The sequence below is a fragment of the Poecile atricapillus genome, chromosome 5, assembly GCF_030490865.1.
Source record: "Poecile atricapillus isolate bPoeAtr1 chromosome 5, bPoeAtr1.hap1, whole genome shotgun sequence".
Classification (NCBI taxonomy): domain Eukaryota; kingdom Metazoa; phylum Chordata; class Aves; order Passeriformes; family Paridae; genus Poecile; species Poecile atricapillus.
In genome coordinates this window covers 40,703,288-40,725,608 of record NC_081253.1, presented here as the reverse complement: position 1 = coordinate 40,725,608, position 22,321 = coordinate 40,703,288, and the positions used below count along the sequence as shown (strand labels likewise).

The following is a 22,321-nucleotide window of genomic DNA, read 5'->3' as shown; positions in this document are numbered from 1 at the left end:
AGTTTGTGCCATGTATATTTGGCTTATGGTTTCTTCATCCTACCCTGCCTCCCAGTCCCAGTAGCATGTTTTGGGGGTTTATTAGTAATTGCACCCAATTTGTTAGAGGAGGAGCCGGGGATGAGGTTTTTCAGCCTTTCTGTTATGTCCCATTTTGAGAATGAGTTTTCCCTGAGTGTTAAAGATACCAGTTTCCTGGTATTTAATCTGCTAAGCTTCCTCTATACAGTCTTCAGCTTCTCTAGAGTGAGGGCTGAGACGTTCAGAGGAGCTGATGAGACCCCTGACCCAGGAGTAGACCCAGGTGTGGAAAATCTTGAGTGGTGTGGCAAATGGCAGGACATGGGCCAAACCCTGAAGGAATTTTCTGATTTTATAGCCTGGACTTTCCACAGGAACAAATTCAGAACCCTGCTGAGGTGGGGAAATACCTGAAAGAGGAGTGCCATGGTGATTACAAGGAGAAAAAGATCATTGCAATAAGCTGGGCCCTGGTGTATGCTTATAGCACGCTGCTAGATACTGTAAGGCAGGGAGATAAATCAGCAGCTACCCCAGTCACTCAGGCTGCAGCCAAGCCAGCAGCCAAACCAGACAGTGAGCCCAAGCCAGCAGCCAAACCAGACAGTGAGCCTAAGCCAGCAGCCAAACCAGACAGTGAGCCTAAACCAATGCCTGTTGCTCCTACCATAAGAGGCATGAAATAGAAAACCAAAACCAATCATCCAGTGGATGATGATAATGGTGATGCAGGGGACGGACCCTCAAGACCAGCAACTGACACAAAATCAGAAGTCACTAGTGAGCTCTTTTCCTCTGAAGGACCTTTATGGTCTAAGAAAGGACTACACTCGACGACCTGATGAATCTATAATTAGTTGGTTAGTCCGTCTGTGGGATGCTGCAGGTGAGGCTACAGTTCTGGATGGCACTGAAGCGAGGCATCTGGGATCCCTGTCACATGATCCGGTTATTGACCAGAGAATGATGAGGGGGGCTAACCCTCACAGTCTCTGCGCACGGGTCCTGGGAAGTGTGGCACAAAGATATCTGTGTGTAGATAGGGAAAGAAAGTACACCCCACAAGCTGGGCTGTGGTTCTTCCTGCGTGACTGTGGAGAAGACATGAGGAGATGGGATGGAAAATCTACTGCTGCTCTGGAAAAACAGGTGCATGAATTGGAAGACAGCAAGGCTCAGAGAGGAAGTACCTCCTAAAAGAAAGCTGCTCCAGTAGCCTGTAGCCAAACTACCAGGTATGATGATGATGACACCATGTCCGATCCCCTTGAAGAAACCTCCAAGACAGATGAGCAGGGCAAGAAGGATAACCAGGCTTAGGGGCACCCTGCCCCTAGCCAGGTAGAGGCCAGGGAAAACTGTGTCTTTTGGACTGTGTGGTTCCCTTGGCCTTGTACATCACAGCCACAAAAATATGAGGCCTTGGTCTATGCTGGTGTGCAGTGCACATTAATTCCATCAAGACATGTAGGGGCAGAATCTATTTCGCTGGCATGACAGGGGGATCACAGGACTTTGCTGGAAGCTGATGTGAGACTGACTGGAAATGAGTGGGAAAAACACCCTATTGTGACTGGCCCAGAGGCCACACGCATTTTGGGCATAGGCTTCCTCCAAAGCGGGTGTTTCAAAGACCCAAAGGGACTCAGGTGGGCATTTGGGATGGCAGCTGTAGAGACAGAGGGCGTCAAGCAATTGAACACTTTGCCTGGACTATCAGAGAACCCATCTGCAGTAGGACTCCTAAAAGTGGAAGAACAGCGAGTACCAATTGCCACCTCGACGGTGCACCACGGCAGTATAGAACAACTTGAGATGCTGTGATCCCCATCCACAAGATGATCCGAGAGCTAGAGAGCCAACGGGTGGTCAGCAAAACCCACTCACCCTTCAACAGCCCCATCTGGCCTGTGCACAAGTCTGACAGAGAATGGAGATTGACTGTGGACTATCGTGCCTTGAATTAAGTGACTGCAGAGCGCTGCTGTGCCGGACATGCTGGAGCTCCAGTACATGCTGGAGCTCCAGGACTCCAGTCCATGGCAGTGAAGTGGTCTGCCACTACTGACAATGCCAATGCATTTTTCTTCATTCTCCTGGCAGCAGACTGCAGGCCTCAGTTTGCCTTCACGTGGAGGGGAGTGCAGTACACCTGGAACCGACTGCCCCAGGGGTGGAAGCACAGCCCCACCATCTGCCATGGACTGATCCATGTGAGGGCCAAGGAATCAGCAAACAGAGAAGTGTTGGCAATCCCCTAGAGTGCTTCATCCTAGGCCAGGCACTTTATAGTGAGAGAAATGTATCTCCCAGACACCCTTTCCTGTTTTATGTTAAACTGTTGCACCCCATTGGTGTTCTCCCCTGCCATTCCACCCTGCTACTTGTATCCAAGTTTCCCCCTCCCCTCTCCTTCCCTAGATATACCCCAGTTTTTTCCTCAGTTGGGCAGAGCTGCTGTCACTGGCTCCCTTCACTGCTATAATAAAGGCTGTTTCTCAGTGGAATGCCATGCAGCTCTCCAGTCTCTCTCTCTGCTTCGCCTGCACGCTGTGGCTGAGCTGAGATCACTCACCAAGCAGACGGCGTGCCTGTGCTCCTGGGCAGTCCTTTTCACGACGGCTACTTCAGGGTAGTGGCGGCACCTCTGCCATCGACCCTGCCGCAGCAGATCCAGGCTGCACTGGAAAAGGGTGAGGCTCCAGAACATCTGCAGTACATAAATGACATCATTGTGTGGGGGACACGGCTCCAGAGGTCTTTGAGAAAGGAGAGAAAGTCATCCAGATTCTCCTGGAAACCTGTTTCGACATCAAGCGGAGCAAAGTTAAGGGTCCTGCTGGAGAGATCCAGCTCCTGGCAGTAAAGTGGCAAGATGGACGGTGTCAGATTCCCAGTGATGTCATCAACAAGATCATAGCAATGTCTCCACCAACCAGCAAGAGGGAAACTTTCTTAGGTGCCATATGTTTTTGGAGAATGCATATTCCTGAATGCAGCCAGATCATGACCCCTCTCTACCTGATCACCCACAAAAAGAACACTTGCCAATGGGGCCCTGAATAGCAACAAGTCTTTGCCCAGATGTGATGGATTGGCATTTAAGAAACAAAGAGAAACACCTAAGGAAGTTAAAGCTGCTGGAGGCTGGTGGAAGTTTTTCTCCTGGCCAATAACTGTGCATTTCTGAGAACTGACAGCAGTTTTGACCATTGAAAAGTGAGATCAACCTGTGAACACCACCTTAAGACCTAAGCCCCTCTCTCTGGTTTCCAGCTTTTGAAGAGGTAACAGGGCTCCAGTTCAGTTGCCCACCCCTGTTATAGTCCTTCCTCCCCGGGGGACCCCTCTGTCCCACCCCTTGTGGTGAGAGCCTGCTGGTCTCTGGGCACAGGCCACGGAGGGGGTCCTGGAGTGGATACAACACGGACTCAAAGTATCTAGACAGAGGAGGCTCAAACTTGCTGGAATAATCCTGGGTTTATTGTCTGTCATCCATCCGGGGCAAGAGAGAGACCAAAATGCTCTGGGTCTTATCTCTTATACCAGGGGGCAGGGGTGATTAGGGGATGCAGGGAGGTCACAGACAATAGGAAGGGGGAAGGGAAAGAAGGTTTTCAGGTAGGAACTAACATTACACAAACCAGAGGTGAGTTTTACCCTTGGGAGATACCAAGATTTTTTAGATGCACTACAACACCTCACCCTTTTCTGTTATACAAAAATGAGAAACATGGATTTGAGTAAGAGGTAGGTTATTTCTAAAAAAAAAAAGAAAACAGAAATTTTTTAAAACATATTCACAGCCAGAGTATGCAGGTCAGAGGCTAGAAAGGTTTCTTCTCGCTCTCTCCGGCGGCGTCTTCTCTTGGAAGCAACAGCCACTTGCTTCTCTTCTCTTCTTGCTGGGGCTGGATTCTTTGGAACAAAAGGTTTTACCCATTTCTTAGGAATCCATCGGGGGCCTGTGGGGGTGGATACACACGCGTAACAACGCCCCCAGGTGACAAGTTCATAGGGACCCTTGGTTTGCCAAATTTCAGGGTCCCTGATTAAAACCGGTGGACGCTGTGACAATTTAAACTGATCACCACTGTTAAAATGCTGAGTTACAGGAGGATTCATGTTTTCAAATGAGCAGTTCAAATGAGGAAGTTAATGGTAAACAGAGCTTTACAGAGTTTCTGTTGTGGAGACATCCACACAGCCTCGCTACCTTGCCTGGCTAGGATTTGTTTGAGCGTCTGGTGTGTACACTCAATAGCTGCTTGACATGTGGGGGAGTGGGGGATGCCCGTTTTATGTTCCACCCCCCACTGCTGGACAAATTCCAGGAACTCCTTGGATTGATACGCTGGGCCATTATCTGTTTTAATTTGCTTAGGGATTCCCAATACGGAAAAGGCTTGTACTAAATGTTGTTTAGCATGCACAGACTTTTCTCCTGCATGAGCAGAGGCATACACCGCTCCTGAGTATGTATCAATACTCACATGTACATACTTAAGGCGACCAAAACTGGGGATGTGAGTGGTATCTGTTTGCCACACCTCACAGCTCTTAAGGCCTCGGGGATTAACCCCGATGCCTAATGATGGCACTGCCTGGAGCTGACAATTGGGACAGGTAGCCACAATGGCTTTAGCCTGATCCTGTGTCAGCTGGAACTGACGAATCAGTCCTGGCACATTTTGATGGTATTGCTGGTGACTTAACTTTGCCTGTTGAAACACATCTGGGAGACGTACCTTTTCAGCTGGGGCAGCAAGGGAATCAGCCTTCTGGTTCCCCTCAGCAATTTCACCTGGCAACAGGGTGTGAGATCTTATGTGCATCACATAGAAAGGTTGTTCTCGATTTGAAACCAAATAAATCAGTTTTGAAAGCAATCTAAAGAGATGTTTGTTCTCAGTGTCCTTGAGAACTGCCTGTTCCACTCTGGACACCAATCCTGCTACGTAGGCTGAGTCAGTAACCAAATTAATCAGTTCTGAAAATTTCCCAAAGGCTCTCACGACCGCAGCCAGTTCAGCTATCTGGGGTGACCCCTCTACAAACTCAACATCAGCTTCCCAAAGCTGAGTCTATGGATTTCTCCAAGTCATCACCGACTTGTGGGATGTCCCAGATGCATCAGTGAACACTGTGAGGGCTTTGAGTGGCCTTTGGCTCCTTTTCTCACAAGGAATAAGGTGGAATTCCTCATGAAACAATTTGTGTGATGGTGCATGGACCGAAATTTGCCCACTATAGCTGTCCAGAGCAAACTGGAGGTTAGCATTGCTCTGCAGCAGATGCTCAAACATCTCTTTGGTCATTCTCTCAGGGGAGTTTTTGCCTTCTCCAGAGAGCCTGACTGGGAGGTGAATACACATAAAATCACAACCTGCCAGTTCCCGCAGCCTTATCCTGGCCTTTTGAATCAGCTGAGCCATCAGCTCTTGTGGCTTGGTGATAGTTTTGGGTCTTTGATGGGAGAGGAAAACCCATTCTATTATTAAGAGTGGGTCTCTCTGCCCCTCGGCCCACTGGAATATTAACCCATGTAGGTGTGGCAATTTCCCCAGGACAGTAAATTTGAAAGGCAGCTCCGGTTTGAAGCGGTGTGCCTGTCTTTCTGTCAAGGCCTTTTGTGCCTTTTCAATTACAGTTTTTGCTTCTGGAGTCAGCTCCCTGGGAGACAGTAACTCTCTCTCCCCTTTTAAGAAATTGAGCAGGGGACTCAGGTCTTCATTTGTGAGACCTAGCCAGGGTCTGACCCAGTTTAGTGACCCGCATAGGGAATGGAGATCTGCTAGAGTTTTAGGATTACCAATAATTTCCAATTTTTGTGGAACAACAATCCATGCAGTAATTTCCAGGCCCAGGTATTTCCAAGGTGGCATCCTTTGAACTTTGCCTTCCTGCAATTGGAATCCAGCAGAGGTTAGAACTTTAACCACTAGGTCACTACAACAGCCACCCCCCCCCCCCTCCAGGCCAGACAAGGCCACGAAGGGGGGAGAGGGGCTGGCCGGAGTTCTGCAGGTCCTGAGGAGGATGGAGGGATGGAGACAGTGAAGTGACAGGAGCCCCTTCCCAGAGGGCTCGCTGAGCCTTATACAGAGGGCCTGCCAGGCCAGTTCCTGGCTCGGCTGCAGTTTCTGCCGCTGCTGGCTTTCACCAGAGACTGCCAATGAAGGGGAGGGAAAGCTCCTGAGCTGCGGTGTGCTGAGACAGTGGCCACACTCCTCCAGCTACCAAAAATCTTCCATGGCAAACAGCTCCAGCTGCTGCCCCAGCAGAGATCACGGCACCATCCCCAAGGCCTGGGCAAGATTTTAACTCTTTCACTACCCAGATGAGACTTGCAGATTAATCCTTTTTTTCCAGAGAGAGGGGAAGAGAGAGAGTGATCAACAGGTAAAGAGACAACATAAACTATCAAAGACAGTGAAGAATGGAATTTATCTTCAGATGGGGGAGAGAAATAAGGAGATGCTTTAATAAGCTGAAATATTCTTTTGCTAAAACTATGGAGATGGACAATAGTGTTCTGAAAAACTCCTTTAATTCATGAAAGAGTATTTTGGGGGGACTAGAGTATTTCAAAGTGTGGATCTAAGCAAATGGTGATGTAGTTGTAATCCTATGAGATGCTGGAAAAGAAAAGGAGAAGTGACAGTTGTTGAAGATTTGTGGCCCTTAAGAGGCAAAGAGAAAACTTCTGTTTCTAGAGATGCTCACAGAGACAGATGAAGAGCACTTCTGCCTTTGAATAACTCATCCTTAAAATGACACCCCTGGATTTATGACCCATAACACACCCTCAGAGTGGTGTGAAATGGGAGGAGAGAACTGATGACAGAGTTTTCCGGGTGAGTGGCATCAGAAAAATAGAAAACCATGAGAAAATGGTTTTCTTGTGAAAAAAGATTGACAAGATTTTCTTGTCAAAAAAGATTAACAAAAGAGGACTTCTTTTTTCTCTACAAAGACGGATGAAAAGACTATAGCAAAGTTGGGACTGTTTTAACCACCAAGTGTTTTTGTTTTCTCTGTGTTGTCATGTGAACAAGGAGAATGGTTGGGTAGTGGGGAAAAAGGGTTTCTGGAGGTTTTATTCTTATTCTTGTAGTTTTGTTAATAAATTTTCTTTATTCCTTTTAAGTTTCAAGCCTGTTTCGCTCTTCTTCTAATCCATATCTCACAGCAAGAAATGAGTAAGTTTTCTAGTGATTTTTTAGCTAATGCTTTAAAACCACGACACCAGATCAAGCAGGAGATCGCTCATGCAGTAGCCCTTGGCCCAGTCAGAACAGGACCAGACATGAAGAACATGCTTTACTCTGCAGCTGGGAGCCATGGTCTCTCCTAGAGCAGAAAGAGCCTGGTGAGACTCGAGGCCAACCACTGGGATTCTGGAGCCGAAGCTACAGAGGGTCCGAAGCCAACTACACTCCCACAGAAAAGGAAATCTTAGCTGCCTATGAAAGAGTCCAAGCCGCCTCAGAAGTGATTGGCACAGAAGCACAACTCCTCCTGGCACCCCGACTGCCAGTGCTGGGGTGGATGTTTAAAGGAAAGGTTCCTGCTACCCACCACGCCACCGACACTACATGGAGCAAGTGGATCGCCCTCATCACGCAGCGCGCCCGTATTGGAAACCCAAATCGCCCTGGGATTTTGGAGATAATTACAAACTGGCCGGAAGGTGAAAACTTTGGTCTCACTGATGAAGAGGAGCAGGAACAAGTGACATGGGCTGAAGAAGCTTCACCGTACAACCAACTGCCAGCAGAAGAAACACGCTACGCTCTGTTCACTGATGGTTCCTGTCGCATCGTAGGGATGAACCGGAAGTGGAAAGCAGCCGTATGGAGCCCCACACGACAGGTCGCAGAGGCCACTGAAGGAGAAGGTGGATCAAGCCAACTTGCGGAACTCAAAGCTGTTCAACTGGCCCTGGACATTGCTGAAAGAGAGAAGTGGCCAAAGCTCTACCACTACACGGATTCATGGATGGAGGCCAATGCTCTGTGAGGATGGCTGGAGAATTGGAAAAAGGCTAATTAGCAGCACAGAGGAAAACCAAATGAGGCTGCTGATGAGTGGAAAGATACCACTACTAGGGTAGAGAAACTGTCTATGAAAGTCCGTCATGTACATGCCCATGTCCCCAAGAGTAGGAATTCCTTTTCATGGATTTATAAGAGGTATTTTGGGATCTCCAGTCATGGATTTATTCCAGCCTTGGCTGGTGTGTTCTAGTTACCCTAGTAATTCCCTCCTGAGCCTGGAATGGCCCAGCCTGCACCTAACAGATTCATCAAGCTTAGAGAAGAACCCCAGGATTACCCAGTCCCATCTTCACTGCCATCATCACCCCTAAACCACGTCCTCAGGAGCCACATCCAGGCTCCTCTTGGACACTTCCAGAGATGGCGACTCCACCACCTCCCTGGGAAGATTATTCCAATGCTTAACCATTCTTCCAGTGCATTTAATTTTATTTTCTAATACTCACTCTGAACCTCCCCCGGTGCAACTGGAGGCCATTTCCTCTCATCCTTTCCCTTGGGACACAGCAAGACATCCCCATCCCACCCCACCTCCTGTCAGAGAGTTGTAGAGAGCAACAAGGTCCCCCTGAGCCTCCTTTTCTCCATAAACAGCCCCAGTTCCCTCAGCTCAGGAGATTTTTTGAACCCCTTCCTCAGCTCTGTAGCCCCTCCCTGAACATGGCTGCCCCCAAATTTGGGACTTTTCACCCAAATCCAGCCTTCCCACTCTCCCTTTGCTCACATGTGAGCAGGGAGCGACTTTGATCTCGCCCTGCCTTGAACCCAGCAAATTCCAGAATTCCTGGCTGGGATATCCTGGGATAACCAGGCCAACTGAGGGAGCCTTTGACAAGTTGACAAACACTGAGGTAATGATCAACTTCACCTGTTCCAAGATTGCCTTTGCACCCACTCCTCACACTGAAGGTTTGGATGGAAATTTGGTCCTGCAGCAGGAGGGAGGGGAGGGCAGGATATTTCCCTGCTAACCCTCACCTGATCCCACTTTGGCAAACAGCTGGGTGGCCTCACAAAATACATGAATTAACTTGTTTTTTATGAGAAAACGCTGTTTGCTAAACTGTTCAGCTTCCCAATGGGCTTTATAAAAATCTGAACCTACTTAGTAGTTCTTACTGTGGTGTTTTTCCCTTTACTGCTTATAATATTCAGAGAGTGTTTTAGTCTCTTTCACAGAGACTAAAGAGCTCTTTCTCAGAGCTTCCCCCCTTGACTCTGAGGCTCAAAAAGTTTGTTTTCTGAGAAGCCATTGTGACATAAGACTGCTCTCTGCCACCTTTCCAGTAGAAATAATTAAAGACATTGGTAAAACATGAAAAATAAATAAGGCTGATCTGAGGAAAGCAATATACAATTCATTTTGGTGCACTGACCGTGGTGTGAAGGGAGATGAGAGAGGTTGTGTGCCTGAGGGATGGAGGCTGCGTGGCTCTGAATATCCTGAGCTGTGGGTATTTTTAATTTTGGCATCAATGGCAATGCTGTGAGGCTGGGAAAATCACGTCTGTGCTGAACCTGCTCCTTTGCTGAGTCAGGTGTGCAATGAGGCCCCAGTGGTTGCTAAAACGCGTTTAGTGCTGGTCTTATTCGTGGTCAGGAGGAGCTTTCAGCTGCCTGAGGGCCACCTCTCAGGCTGGGAAACAACTCTGTAAAGTGAGAACTTGGGCTGTACAGAGAGAGGTCAGCCTCTCTCAGCACCTCTTTGTGGCATCCCTGCCACAAAGGAGGAGACTCCTTCCAGCTCAGAAGAGCTCTGAGCCTTGTCCTGAGGGTCTCCTGCTCTATCCCTGGAGGAATCACCTGAGGATCCCTGTCCCCAACATGGAGAGGCTGTTTGTATTTGTTCCTGTGGGGCTGGGAGCTGTGCACAGCAAGGTTGCCTCCCTGGGTCCTGGGCAAGATATCACACAAGACACAACAGAGATGTGGAGTCCTGAGGGATCCGAGTTGCAGGTCAAGGAGCTAACTGAACACTGAGGAGCTGCAGTGACTCAGCATTGAAAGGGTCACAAAACCTTGGCCTTTCAAACAAGGAGGGAAAAGGCAAAACGACCAACCAACAAACCAAAGTTGTGAATCATTAACAACAGGATTGCCAAAAGGCACAGGCAGCACAATGCACCCGACAGTTGCTTTCCAAAGCACCTTCAGGCTACAACCTGCAGGAGAAATCTCTTCCACGGCCCCTACTCCAGCTCACATGGCTCTGAGGCTTTGCTGTGCCTGGGTTTCCATCCTCCTTCTCCTGCCCAGCCTCTTGGATGGAGGGAAGCTCCTGGTGGTGCCCATGGTGGGAAGCCACTGGCTGAGCTTGCAAGAAGTGGTGGAGGAGCTGAGCAAGAGAGGACACGAGGTGGTGGTGCTGGTTCCCGAGGTGAGCTGGCAGATGGAGACGACGCAGGCCTACAAGGTGGTCACGTACCCAGTGAGTCAGACCCTGGAGGAGCTGGATAATGCCTTCCAGGAATACGTTGCTGTGCACCTGACAGAGAAGCCTTTCCCCCTGAATGTCCTGGCAATGTACAGGGCCTCGGTGAACACTTTCAGTACTTTCTTTGGGCAGTGCAAGGACCTGTTCCGCAGCCAGGAGACCCTGAGTTTCCTCAACCAAAGCGGCTTTGATGCCATCCTGACGGATCCAATCTTCATGTGCGGGGTCATCCTCGGCCATCATCTCTCCCTTCCCCTTGCGTTCGTCATGAGGGGGTTCCCTTGCGACCTGCACTTTGCAGCCGCACAGTCCCCGAGCCCTCTGTCCTACATCCCGAGACTCTTCAGCTTCAACTCAGACCACATGACTTTTTTCCAGAGAGTGGAAAACGCCCTGATTTCCCTCCTGGAGCTTGGGTACTGCAACGGTTTCTTTGGGGAAGCACTTCAGCTTTCCTCAGAAGTTCTTCAGAGGGATGTGTCCCTCACGGACCTCGTGGACTCTGCCGCCGTTTGGATCCTGAGGTTTGACTTTGTGTTCGAGTACGTCAGGCCTGTGATGCCCAACATGGTCTTTATTGGGGGGATCAACTGTGCTAAGAAGAAACCGCTGCATAAGGTAATGTTCCTTCACCTACAAATTGTACATTTCCCAATGAAAAGTCATTCTGTGGTTTCAGCAAGTTCATCGCTATTGACTTTTTTTTTTTTATTTCTGTTCATGATTGAATTCAACCAGCTTTGGGTAGTTGTTTTCCACATGCTGAAATACCAAGTTGACAGCAACCTGCTTGAATTCATGAGGGTTTTCTAACAAGCCAAACAAAAGAGGGATTTCACCTACCTGATGGAAATGGCTGTCCACAGTGGATGTGTATTAAGCACCATCCAGACCCAGTTTTGATTACATATTAACAGCATCTGACACATATTTCTCTTATCTGATCCAAAACCCAAGCATCCTCTTCTGTTTTTAACTCCAGGCTCATCAGCATCAGTTGATTCACTTTTCACATGTATTTTCAGGACAAATTATTTCCAAACTGGCTGGCTGCGTTGAGTTACTCCTGTTGTGGGGATGAAATATAAATGTTGTGTTGAAATGGCAAAGAATAATCATACCATTGTGGATTTGGTGAATGACACTTGAATGCAGAACTGAGATCAGTTTTCACACTTACTTCTTGACATCTACTTTTACCAGAGTTGCTCTGCAGGGTTTTTAAAGCTAATCTAGAAATCAAAATCTATTTTGATAGTCACCATGTAATATCTAAAATGATAACACTGGACATTTCTTTCCAGGCACAAAGCAGGGTACAAATCTCTTTCCTGGGAAATTGCTCCCTCACTTCCAAATTGTGGTCACGCAATATCTCTGCCCAATGACTTTGAGCTGAAGGGGTGGTTTTTTCTTTCTTCTTTCAGATTTCTTTTTTGCTCTTTGACTGGCTTATGGAGAGCCCTCTAAACCTGATAAGGAAGACAAAGAATGCAACTATTAACTAGAATATTAGGATAAAATTATTTCTAAGGCATTCTATCACATTAGGCTCACAACAGTGACACTAGTTTGAGATTTAAGAGGCAAATTCTTCCTGGTTACACAACACAAGTCTTTTGTTTTCTATCTTGAAGGTCTCAGAGCTACAAAGAATTCGTAACTTTGCTACAAGGGTGGAGGCATCCTGCCCTCATTTTATCTCTGCCAGCTCCTGTCTTCACTCTCCCGTTAGGTGAAAATCACATGTTCCATGCACCTGGAAAAATCTTGTATTGGCTGTTTCCAGCCAACTAGTTTTGCCATTGAAAAGCTGATTGAGTCCAGAGTAGAAAGCACAGCAAGCAGCAACTCCCAAGTTAATTTGGTCAGCTTTTGTCACAGCAGTTGCAATAAACTCTTTGCGTCCAGCTTCCCTGCATTTAATGGGAATTCTTTCTAGATCTGTTCAGTCTCCTGCTTTCAGTCTGTGCTGTCTCCCACCTCTCCTGCCTCTCTGGCCCTCTCCAGAAATTGGTTTTCCATGTCTAAGGGTGGTTCCTCCGTGTCCAGTGTAACAGAGTGGAACTATTCCAGGGAGTGCCAGCACCCTTTGGGTGTCATGAGACAAATCCCTTTGTCTCAGGCTGCATGGATTTCTTTCTCCCGACTGAGGATGCTGGGAGTCCCACCACCATTTATAAAAAGAAGGGAGAAACTCTGTGATGATGATGATGATGATGATGATGATAGTTTTTCATCACAAGGACTTCTTTCTCAGTACCATTCAAAAGCCTTTGCTCTGGCATTGCTTTTACTTGCACAGTCCAAACACTCCTGCTGTGGGATTAGGGGAAGGCATCACACCTTCTCCTACTTTTTGTCTTGCTCACAATACATGAAAAGGGGTTTCAAGACCACAAACAAAGACCAAAACTCCTTCTTTGTGTCCCTGCGCTGGCCTCCTTTCCTTTTGTTTGCCCTGAACGCATGCATTAGTTCACTTTTTTGGTGCAGTGCCAGGAGGAAGCAAGCCAATCGGGATTGTTCTCCTCACACTTGGGATTGCATGGTACACCCTGGTGGCTTTGCCATCTTTGTAAGAGCTGCAGCTTTGGCTGCTTCCAGGGTGTGGGAATTCAACATCAGCCTCGTGTCAGCCTCAGGAATGGAGTTACATCCATTTTGCGGGGTGTATTGTTATTATTTTCTCGGCGTGTATTTTTACCAGGTCAATGGCTCTAAGCACGGCTATGGTTACAACGTGACACCCCTGCACTTGGTGTCACAGACTTAGTGCTGACAGACTTTGAAGCTTAAACATTAACAGAAAGTACAACTGTTTTTCTCTGAATACGGCTTCCCTTCCCTTCCACAAACATGGGCAACATTACAGGCGAATCACAACCCTGTTGGAAAGTTAAATATTAATTCCCGTAGCAAACAAATCCCCTGCTTAGTCTGCATGGACCATCATATAAAGGAGGGTCTGGATCCCTGCGGAGCAGAACCCTCTGGTTCACGCCCACGGAAATGGCTCTTTTTTACCAAGGTGCCGGGGTACTTCTTCTCCTGGCACTGTCTGTAATCCTGGCTGAAGGTGGGAAGATCCTGGTGGTACCCCAGGATGGAAGTCACTGGCTCAGCATGCGCCCAGTAGTGGAGAAACTGCAGCAAAAGGGACACCAAGTTGTTGTGGTTGTACCCTCAACCAGTCTGTATATGAAGTCAAAGGAGCCTCAGAATTACACAGTGAAAGTGTATCCAATCCCTTACACAGACGAATACTTGGATGAAATGCTCAAGACCTACATTAATGTCCATTTTCTTGAACAATCTGTTTTGAATGTTGTTCTTACCTCGTATCAAAGCACGATAGCGATCTCCTCGATCTTCTTCACCAACTGTAAGAGCCTGCTGCAGAACGAGGAGCTGATGCAGGACTTGAAAGCGAGCAAATTCGATGTGGTTTTCACAGATCCCATCCTGATGTGTGGGCCCCTGGTGGCTGAGTATCTTTCTGTTCCTTCCATCTACTTCCTGCGGGGCTTTCCCTGCGGAATGGATTCCGCTGCTACCCGGTGTCCAAGCCCTCCCTCCTATGTCCCCAGGTTATTCTTGGATAATTCAGACAGCATGATGTTTTCCCAACGGGTGAAGAACATGCTGGTCCATCTGCTGGAGCTCTTCTACTGTAAGCCTATCTATGATAACTTTGAAGAACTTGCCTACGAGCTTTTCAAAAAGAAAGTGACAGCGACAGAACTCCTGAGCCGTGGATCCTTCTGGCTGATGAGATACGATTTTGTGTTTGAGTTCCCGAGACCAGTGATGCCAAACATGGCTTTTATCGGAGGGATTAACTGTGTTCAGGTACAAAATTTTTCTTTTGTGTCTCAGGTACAAAATTTTCTTTGGTTTTTATAGGGCAAAGGCAAAAATAGAAATGTGTCATAGAATTGCAGAATGGCTTGGGTTGAAAGGGACCTTCAAGATCATCTCAGTTCACCCCCCTGCTGTCCTGGGCAAGGGATGTCACTCACATCCTTACATCAAATCCTGACTGACAGCAGCTGGGTGTTTAAAGATAGAAATCCTGCATGATGCAGAAATGTTATTTCCTCATACCCAGCATTCAGATGATATCACATCCTGCCAAACCTAAAGCCTTACCAGACTTAATTAGGACAATTTAAGTGACATAGAGCTTCTATGCAAATGTTTGTCTTTTTTGTTGAACTCAAGAATTTTTGATATCCTCCTTTCCCAGCTGTCCTGTGGACTGTCTCTCCATACTTCCATATATCCCTTCTCCTTTCATCCACACTGAAGGTTCTTGGACTGAAGGTTTTACCTCTTTGCTATCAGAGACATCCACTAGATTGCTTCCTTTCCATCTGCCTTTATTGTCAAGGTGTCAATAGCTAAGCCCCAAAGGAAATCTGCTTTCAGTTCCATCCTCCCCCTTTTTTGGTTTTTTTTTTTAAATTGCTGAATTAGGTTTTAAGCTTTTCTGGGTATGGTTATCTCCTGTCAATGTCCATTTGGGCTTCTGTGTACCAACCTTCCCATGTTCATTTGGCAGCCTTGTCTGAGGCCATGGCCCCTCTTCTGTGCATGCCCTTCCTCGGAGCTGTTTGAAATCTCCCCATTAAGTTAATCCATGTTTTAAACTACCAATATGGGCTCAGAGCAGGTGATGGAGCTGCTGCTCCTTTTGGAGGGCAGGTTCTCAGCAAAGTCCAAGATTTGCCACCAGGCTTGGGAAGGAACACACAGAAACTGCATGGGGGATAAAAGCTTCAGGAAGGATTTAAAGCCCAGGATGCCCTGGAGAAGGAAATTGTTTCCCATATTCACCTACTTAGGAACTTTCATGAGAAGTTATCACCAGCAATAACCCGCCAGCAATTTAGAGCCAAGAAGGACCTGGATACCGGGTTGAGGTCATGAACTGACCCAACATTGGTCATGAACTGACCCCTCTTTGGCCGTGAATTATTCCGGCCTTTGTGAACTGGAGAGGTGTTGCTGGTCTTTGTTATCTGGAGTACAAGGGTGAAATGCTCTTTTACAACTTCATTTTATGTCTGGTAGGATAAGGGGTTAGACGAAAGTTATACGGAGAGATGAGGAAAGACTTTCTGCTGGCTGCTTATCCTCCAAAAAAACGCAAGTCTACATGAAGGAAAGTTCATTTTTCTCAGGCTGCCAGCTGGTTTTGACTATTGAAAAATCAGCAAAACCCCAACTGTACTGAGCTGTACCCTGGTACTGTAACACTGATTGCTCATATTAACCTCTACAGGAAGTTATGTTTCACTGCACAACTTGCATCCATTTCATTAGGGAGGAAAATGCTTTGAAAAATTCCTGGGTCTAAAAAGATTGCAAGTATCTAAGGCAAAGCTCCAATTTGTGGAAAAAGAAGTAAAATATTTAGGCCATTACTTTAGAAAAGGGGAGAAAAAATAGACTCTGAAAAAAATACAAGGAATTTTGTCACTACTAATTCCTAAAAATAAAAGACAGATACGTCAAATCTTGGGATTAACAGGGTATTGTAGACAGTGGATTGAAAACTATAGCAGTAAAGTAAAATTTTTATATCAAAAATTGACACAGGAGGGAGTAATAAAATGGAGTTTAGAAGATACAGAAAATTTCCGGGAACTACAAGAAAGTTTAATTCATGCTCCTGTCTTGAGTCTCTCAGATTTGAAGAGACCCTTTTACTTGTTTGTAAATGTAGAAAATAGGATTGCTTTTGGAGTCCTAACTCAGGAGTGGGCAGGGAGGAAGAAGCCAATAGGATATTTATCAAAGATCTTAGACCTTGTGAGTAAAGGCTGGCCTGTTTACAAGTAGTAGCAGGATGTGCCTTACTGGTGGAAGAAGCTAGCAAAATCACCTTTAATAGCAATTTGAAGATAATGTCCCCTCATAACATTCGGGGTGTGCTACAACAAAAAGCGGAAAAATGGATTTCAGATGCTAGACTTTTAAAATATGAAGGAATTTTAATTGAAGCCCTAAACTTAATATTAAAAACCACAACTGTACAAAACCCGGCTGCATTTTTGTATGGAGAACCTGAAGGTGAATCTTTGACACATGACTGTATAACTACAATTGAGGAACAAACTAAAATTAGACCTGATCTGGAAGAAGAGGAATTAGAAAGAGGAGAAAAGCTGTTTGTGGATGGGTCCTCCAGAGTGATAGAAGGAAAGAGGAAAACAGGCTATGCTATAATAAGAGGACCTGATATTCAAGTTTTAGAATCAGGTCCATTAGACAAATCTTGGTCAGCCCAAGCCTGTGAATTGTATGCAGTATTAAGGGCATTGAAATTACTAGAAGGAAAGGAGGGGACAATATATACAGATTCCAGATATAGTTATGGGGTGGTGCATATGTTTGGTAAACTGTGGGAAGAAAGAGGTTTAATAAACTCTCAAGGGAAAGATTTAGTTCATCAAAAACTTATAATTGCAGTATTAAAGGCCCTGAGAAGGCCCAAGAGGTTAGCAGTGGTTTATTTGAAAGGATACCAGAAGGGAATAGACTTGAGGAGTAGAGGAAATAATGCTGCTGATCAGGAGGCAAAACAGGCGGCATTACGAACAATGGCCCTAAAAGAAAAAAAGGGAGGGACAGGAAGAAACTCTAGAACATAAGAATAGTGACTTAAGAAGTAGATTTACTGAGGAAGAAAAGTTAAAACTCCCAGAGACAGGAGCAATAGAAAACTCAGAGGGGAGATAGTTTCTCCCAGATGGCCGGGAAGTACTACCAAAAGTCATAGCTCAAAGAATATTAGAAAAATACATCAAAGAACACATTGGGGAGCACAAGGGTTAATAGATTATTTTGCAGCAAAGTATATGAGCACAGGTATTCGAAACTTAGCTAAGCAAATTACTAGAAGCTGCCTCCTATGTTTAAAAACAAATAGGAAAAATCTCTGAAAATTACCTTATGGAGGGAGACCCTTAGCAAAAAGACCCTTTGCAAATATTCAAATTGACTTCACAGAACTACCAAAGGTAGGGAGATTTAAATACCTCCTGGTCCTAGTGGATCTTAGTGGATCAAAATCCTAGTGGATTTTCTACTCAGGTCTTTGCATAAGCACTTTCCTCTGGGTTAAAGGGGATCCTTTGTTCCCAGGAATTTAACTTTTGTTTAACCCACTCTTCGGTTGATCCAAATATAGGCCAAAATACATTCTTTGAAATTTCTTTTCCTCTCTATATTACTACACAATAATTACTACACAAAATCATTTTTGCCCTATCTTTATTTTCTGTCCCCAGGAAATGTTCCCAATTATCTAGTATAAAACCCAACGGACTATCTTTAGGTACCGGTGGGAGTTTAACAGGTACAGGAGGCTTGCTCTTCCCCTGTCCCATTCTTCCGGAGTGCCTTCAATCACACAATTCCTTTCGCTTCCCCTCGTTCGTAGAGGGTCCGCTCTTGCTTGGGGAATCCAGCTACCGGTTCCCCTCTCAGACACACACACACTCACCACACTCCGGGATCCCGACCCCGCCCAGACGAATCCCCGTTATACTCACGCGTCCCACGTCCCGCATCTTCGTCCGGACTCTCTGCACAGAATTTAAGGGGTCGACCGGTCTCCCTTTTGCTTATTGCCTTAATTTTAGGTTCGTCGGTGCAATCGAGGCAGGAACCGGCCCCCCCGGGCCGCTAAACCTTAGAGCGGGGCGCCTCCCGGAAGTGCCAATCCGTCCTACAGATTGCATCCGAGTCACGGCACCAAATTGTTATAAATACACTCGAGAGAGTGTTAAACTTTAATCAAGGGAAGTTTTATTAATTATAGCAAGCAAGCAATAAGCAAAATACAGCGCTGGACAGCCGGGAAGCGATCCCGCTTCGCCGCGGCCGTGCTTCCGTTTTCTGTGTGTCTCCTTTTAATCAGTCCGGCTCTCCGGGCTCTCCGATGACGTGTTCTTTCTCGGGTATTTCTGCGCATGCGTCTTCATTGGTCTAGGGGTTCGTTCTTTACCTTATCTTCCTTTAACCTTTCTTCACTGTTCTCTGTAAAGGCTTAGCTCAGTAACTTTCTGGAATTCAAGGAATCTTAGCAAGGCCATGATAATTATACAAACATCAGTAACAACCTTCAATATAATCTTGATTTTACAGAACATAGCATTACAGAGTATCATATCTGCATGTTTAGTCGAACAAAAGGGTCTCTGTTTATTACAGCAAGCATCTAAAAATAGAATACAAACTTATAGCTCTAGTTTATAAGACTGTTTTCGTTCTTTTCTAAACATGTTACTATCCTTATCTTAAAGCAAATTACTAGATGCTTGCAGACCTTTCTTTGATCCTTGTTCTTGCTCAACAAGCAGGAATATTTATCACTTAGTTTTCTTTGGCAGTTCATTGTTAGGGTCAGCACGCTCTGTAAAGAGGCTGTAAGCCAAGCACACCTGCAAAAGCCCAAACACCTGGACACAGGGTTGAGGTCATGAACTGACCCAACATTGGTCATGAACTGACCCAACACTGGTCATGAACTGACCCCTCACTGGCCGTGAATGATTCCTGCCTTTGTGAACTGGAGAGGTGTTGCTGGTCTTCGTTATCTGGAGTACAAGGGTGAAATGCTCTTTTGCAACTTCATTTTATGTCTGGTAGGGTAAGGGGTTAGATGAAAGTTATACGGAGACATGAGGAAAGATTTTCTGCTGGCTTCTTATCCTCCAAAAAAATGCAAGTCTACATGAAGGAAAATTCATTTTTCTCAGGCTGCCAGCTGGTTTTGACTATTGAAAAATCAGCAAAACCCAAACTGTACTGAACTCTACCCTGGTACTGTAACACTGATTGCTCATATTAACCTCTACAGCAAGTTATGTTTCACTGCACAACTTGCATCCATTTCATTAGGGAGGAAAATGCTTTGAAAAATCGCTAAATGACCTCAGTCTATGACAAGTCTGTCAGTCTTCAGTGGCAGCGATGGAAAAGAGTCCTTGCAGTGCTCCCTTGATAGGCACAGTCCTCCCATGAGGGATCAGCAGTGTTTCTGCTCCATCCATTCCATGGGTGCATTTCATTCCCGGATTTTCCCTGCATTTTGTCATCGGACCTTGGGCGTGGTGGGCTGGCGGCAGGAAGTACCACAAAGCTGGGGTCCTGCTGAGGGAAGAAGGTGGCATTGAGCCAATAACCTTCACTTGGCGTGTGTGACAGTGACACACCTTTCCTGACTCACCCAAAGCCACCTTTGAAATTCAAACCTGCCCTGAGTCTTTCCTAATAATTTATTGATATCGGTGACCTTGTTGCAAAGGTCTGTGGACCCGAAATGGGAGGTGAGACAAAGGGGAAGAGGTGGAGCACGGCTAGAGGCACTGGCAAAGCAGCCCTGGCCTCTCCGGTGCGAGGGCTCCTCTCTGCACAGCCCACACCATGCTGGTGGCACTGCTTCTCCCCTTCCTGTGCCTCCTGAGCCCGGCTGCTGCTGGGAAGCTGCTGGTGATCCCCATGGAGGGCAGCCACTGGCTCAGCATGAAAAAAGTGCTGCTCGAGCTGAGCAAGAGAGGGCATGAAATCGTGGTCATTGCACCGGACAACACACTCCTGATTGATTCCTCGGGTGTCTACGAACTGAAAACCTACCCTATGCCACTGATGAAGGAGGTTGTAGAAGAACACATTCGCTCCTTTACTTCAAAATCTTTCAGCCAAGAGCCTTTCCTGGTGAGATTCTGGAAGCTTTTGGCAGAGTATCGGCAGAGCGGTGCCATCTTTCATGCTTCCTGCAAGTCCTTGCTGTACAACCAAGAGCTGATGCAGTACATCAGAGACAGTCACTTTGATACCCTGCTCACGGATCCTGTGTCACCTTGTGGGCAGATCATTGCCCTGCACTTCTCCATCCCCAGTGTTTTCTTCCTGCGGCTGGTTCCGTGTGCCTTCGAGGTTCGCGCCGCTCAGGGCCCAGACCCACCATCCTACGTGCCACGCATGTTCTCGGGAAACACCGACCACATGACCTTCTCCGAGAGGGTGAAGAACTTCCTGATTGCCCTTTCCGAGTCCTTCATCTGCAACATTGCCTACTCTCCGTTTGAAGAGCTGGCCTCAGAGTTCCTCCAAAAGCCAATGACAATGACAGAGCTTTTAAGTCATGGATCCATCTGGCTGAGGAGGATCGACTTTGTCTTTGAGTATCCCATGCCTGTCATGCCCAACATGGTTTTCATTGGAGGCATCCACTGTGGAGAGAAGAAGAAGCTGTTATCTCAGGTCAGTGGCTGGCTGGGAGAGCTTGTGGCAGTCACATCTCTGCCTGATCCAAGTGAGGTGTTTGATAGGGATGTATCTTCTCTCTCCCGGAGGGAGACTATTTACAAGAGCCTGAAGTGATGGTACAAGAGCAATGGCTTTAAGCTGTCAGAGGAAAGGATTAGATGGGATATTGGGAAGGAATCCTTCCCTGAGAGGGTGGGGAGGCCCTGGCACAGGTTGCCCAGAGAAGCTGTGGCTGCTCTAGCCCTGGAAGTGTCCCAGGCCAAACTAGATGACGCTTGGAGCAACCTGGGATAGTGGAAGGTGTCCCTGCCCATGGCAGGGGGTGGAATGGGATGAGCTTTAAGGTCCTTTTCAATCCAAACCATCCTGGCATTCTTCAATGACCAGGTCCCTCTTTCAAACTGTTGTTTTGTGTCATGGATTTATTACAAGGCTTTGGGATCTCCTGCCATGCATTTATTAAAGAATTTTGGCATCTCCTGTCATGGATTTCTTAGAGGCATTTGGGGACCACCTTTCATAGATTTATTAGAGGGGCTTTGGGATTTATTCTCCTGAATTTATTAGAGAGGCTCGGGGATCTCTTTTCATGGGTTTATAAGAGGTATTTGGGGACCTCCAGTCATGGATTTATTCCAGCCTTGGCTGGTGAGTTCTAGCTACCCTAGTAATTCCCTCCTGAGCCTCAAGTGCCCCAGCCAGCACCTGACAAAATCAAGCTTAGAGAACAACTCCAGGATTACCCAGTCCCATCTTCACTGCCATCATCACCCCTAAACCACGTCCCCAGGAGCCACATCCAGGCTCCTCTTGGACACTTCCAGAGATGGCGACTCCACCACCTCCCTGGGAAGATTATTCCAATGCTTAACCATTCTTCCAGTGCATTTAATTTTATTTTCTAATACTCACTCTGAACCTCCCCCGGTGCAACTGGAGGCCATTTCCTCTCATCCTTTCCCTTGGGACACAGCAAGACATCCCCATCCCACCCCACCTCCTGTCAGAGAGTTGTAGAGAGCAACAAGGTCCCCCTGAGCCTCCTTTTCTCCATAAACAGCCCCAGTTCCCTCAGCTCAGGAGATTTTTTGAACCCCTTCCTCAGCTCTGTAGCCCCTCCCTGAACATGGCTGCCCCCAAATTTGGGACTTTTCACCCAAATCCAGCCTTCCCACTCTCCCTTTGCTCACATGTGAGCAGGGAGCGACTTTGATCTCGCCCTGCCTTGAACCCAGCAAATTCCAGAATTCCTGGCTGGGATATCCTGGGATAACCAGGCCAACTGAGGGAGCCTTTGACAAGTTGACAAACACTGAGGTAATGATCAACTTCACCTGTTCCAAGATTGCCTTTGCACCCACTCCTCACACTGAAGGTTTGGATGGAAATTTGGTCCTGCAGCAGGAGGGAGGGTGAGGGCAGGATATTTCCCTGCTAACCCTCACCTGATCCCACTTTGGCAAACAGCTGGGTGGCCTCACAAAATACATGAATTAACTTGTTTTTTATGAGAAAACGCTGT

General features: G+C 46.8%; 3 protein-coding genes across 3 annotated transcripts; all 3 read left to right on the top strand.

Moving 5' to 3' along the window:
* The first annotated feature begins 10,213 nt into the window (after positions 1-10,213).
* On the top strand, positions 10,214-11,328 carry LOC131579957 (UDP-glucuronosyltransferase 1-6-like). The gene has a single exon (XM_058840545.1). The coding sequence runs from the start codon at positions 10,285-10,287 to the stop codon at positions 11,326-11,328; it is 1,044 nt and encodes a 347-aa protein (XP_058696528.1). The 5' UTR covers positions 10,214-10,284.
* A 1,735-nt stretch (positions 11,329-13,063) lies between these two features.
* Positions 13,064-18,221, top strand: LOC131579956 (UDP-glucuronosyltransferase 1-6-like). The gene is made up of 3 exons (XM_058840544.1): positions 13,064-13,093; positions 13,435-14,367; positions 18,168-18,221. The coding sequence occupies exons 1-3, from the start codon at positions 13,064-13,066 to the stop codon at positions 18,219-18,221; spliced, it is 1,017 nt and encodes a 338-aa protein (XP_058696527.1).
* A 960-nt stretch (positions 18,222-19,181) lies between these two features.
* LOC131579465 (UDP-glucuronosyltransferase 1A1-like) lies at positions 19,182-21,216 on the top strand. The gene has a single exon (XM_058839439.1). The coding sequence runs from the start codon at positions 19,954-19,956 to the stop codon at positions 20,911-20,913; it is 960 nt and encodes a 319-aa protein (XP_058695422.1). The 5' UTR covers positions 19,182-19,953; the 3' UTR covers positions 20,914-21,216.
* The last annotated feature ends 1,105 nt before the right edge of the window (positions 21,217-22,321 follow it).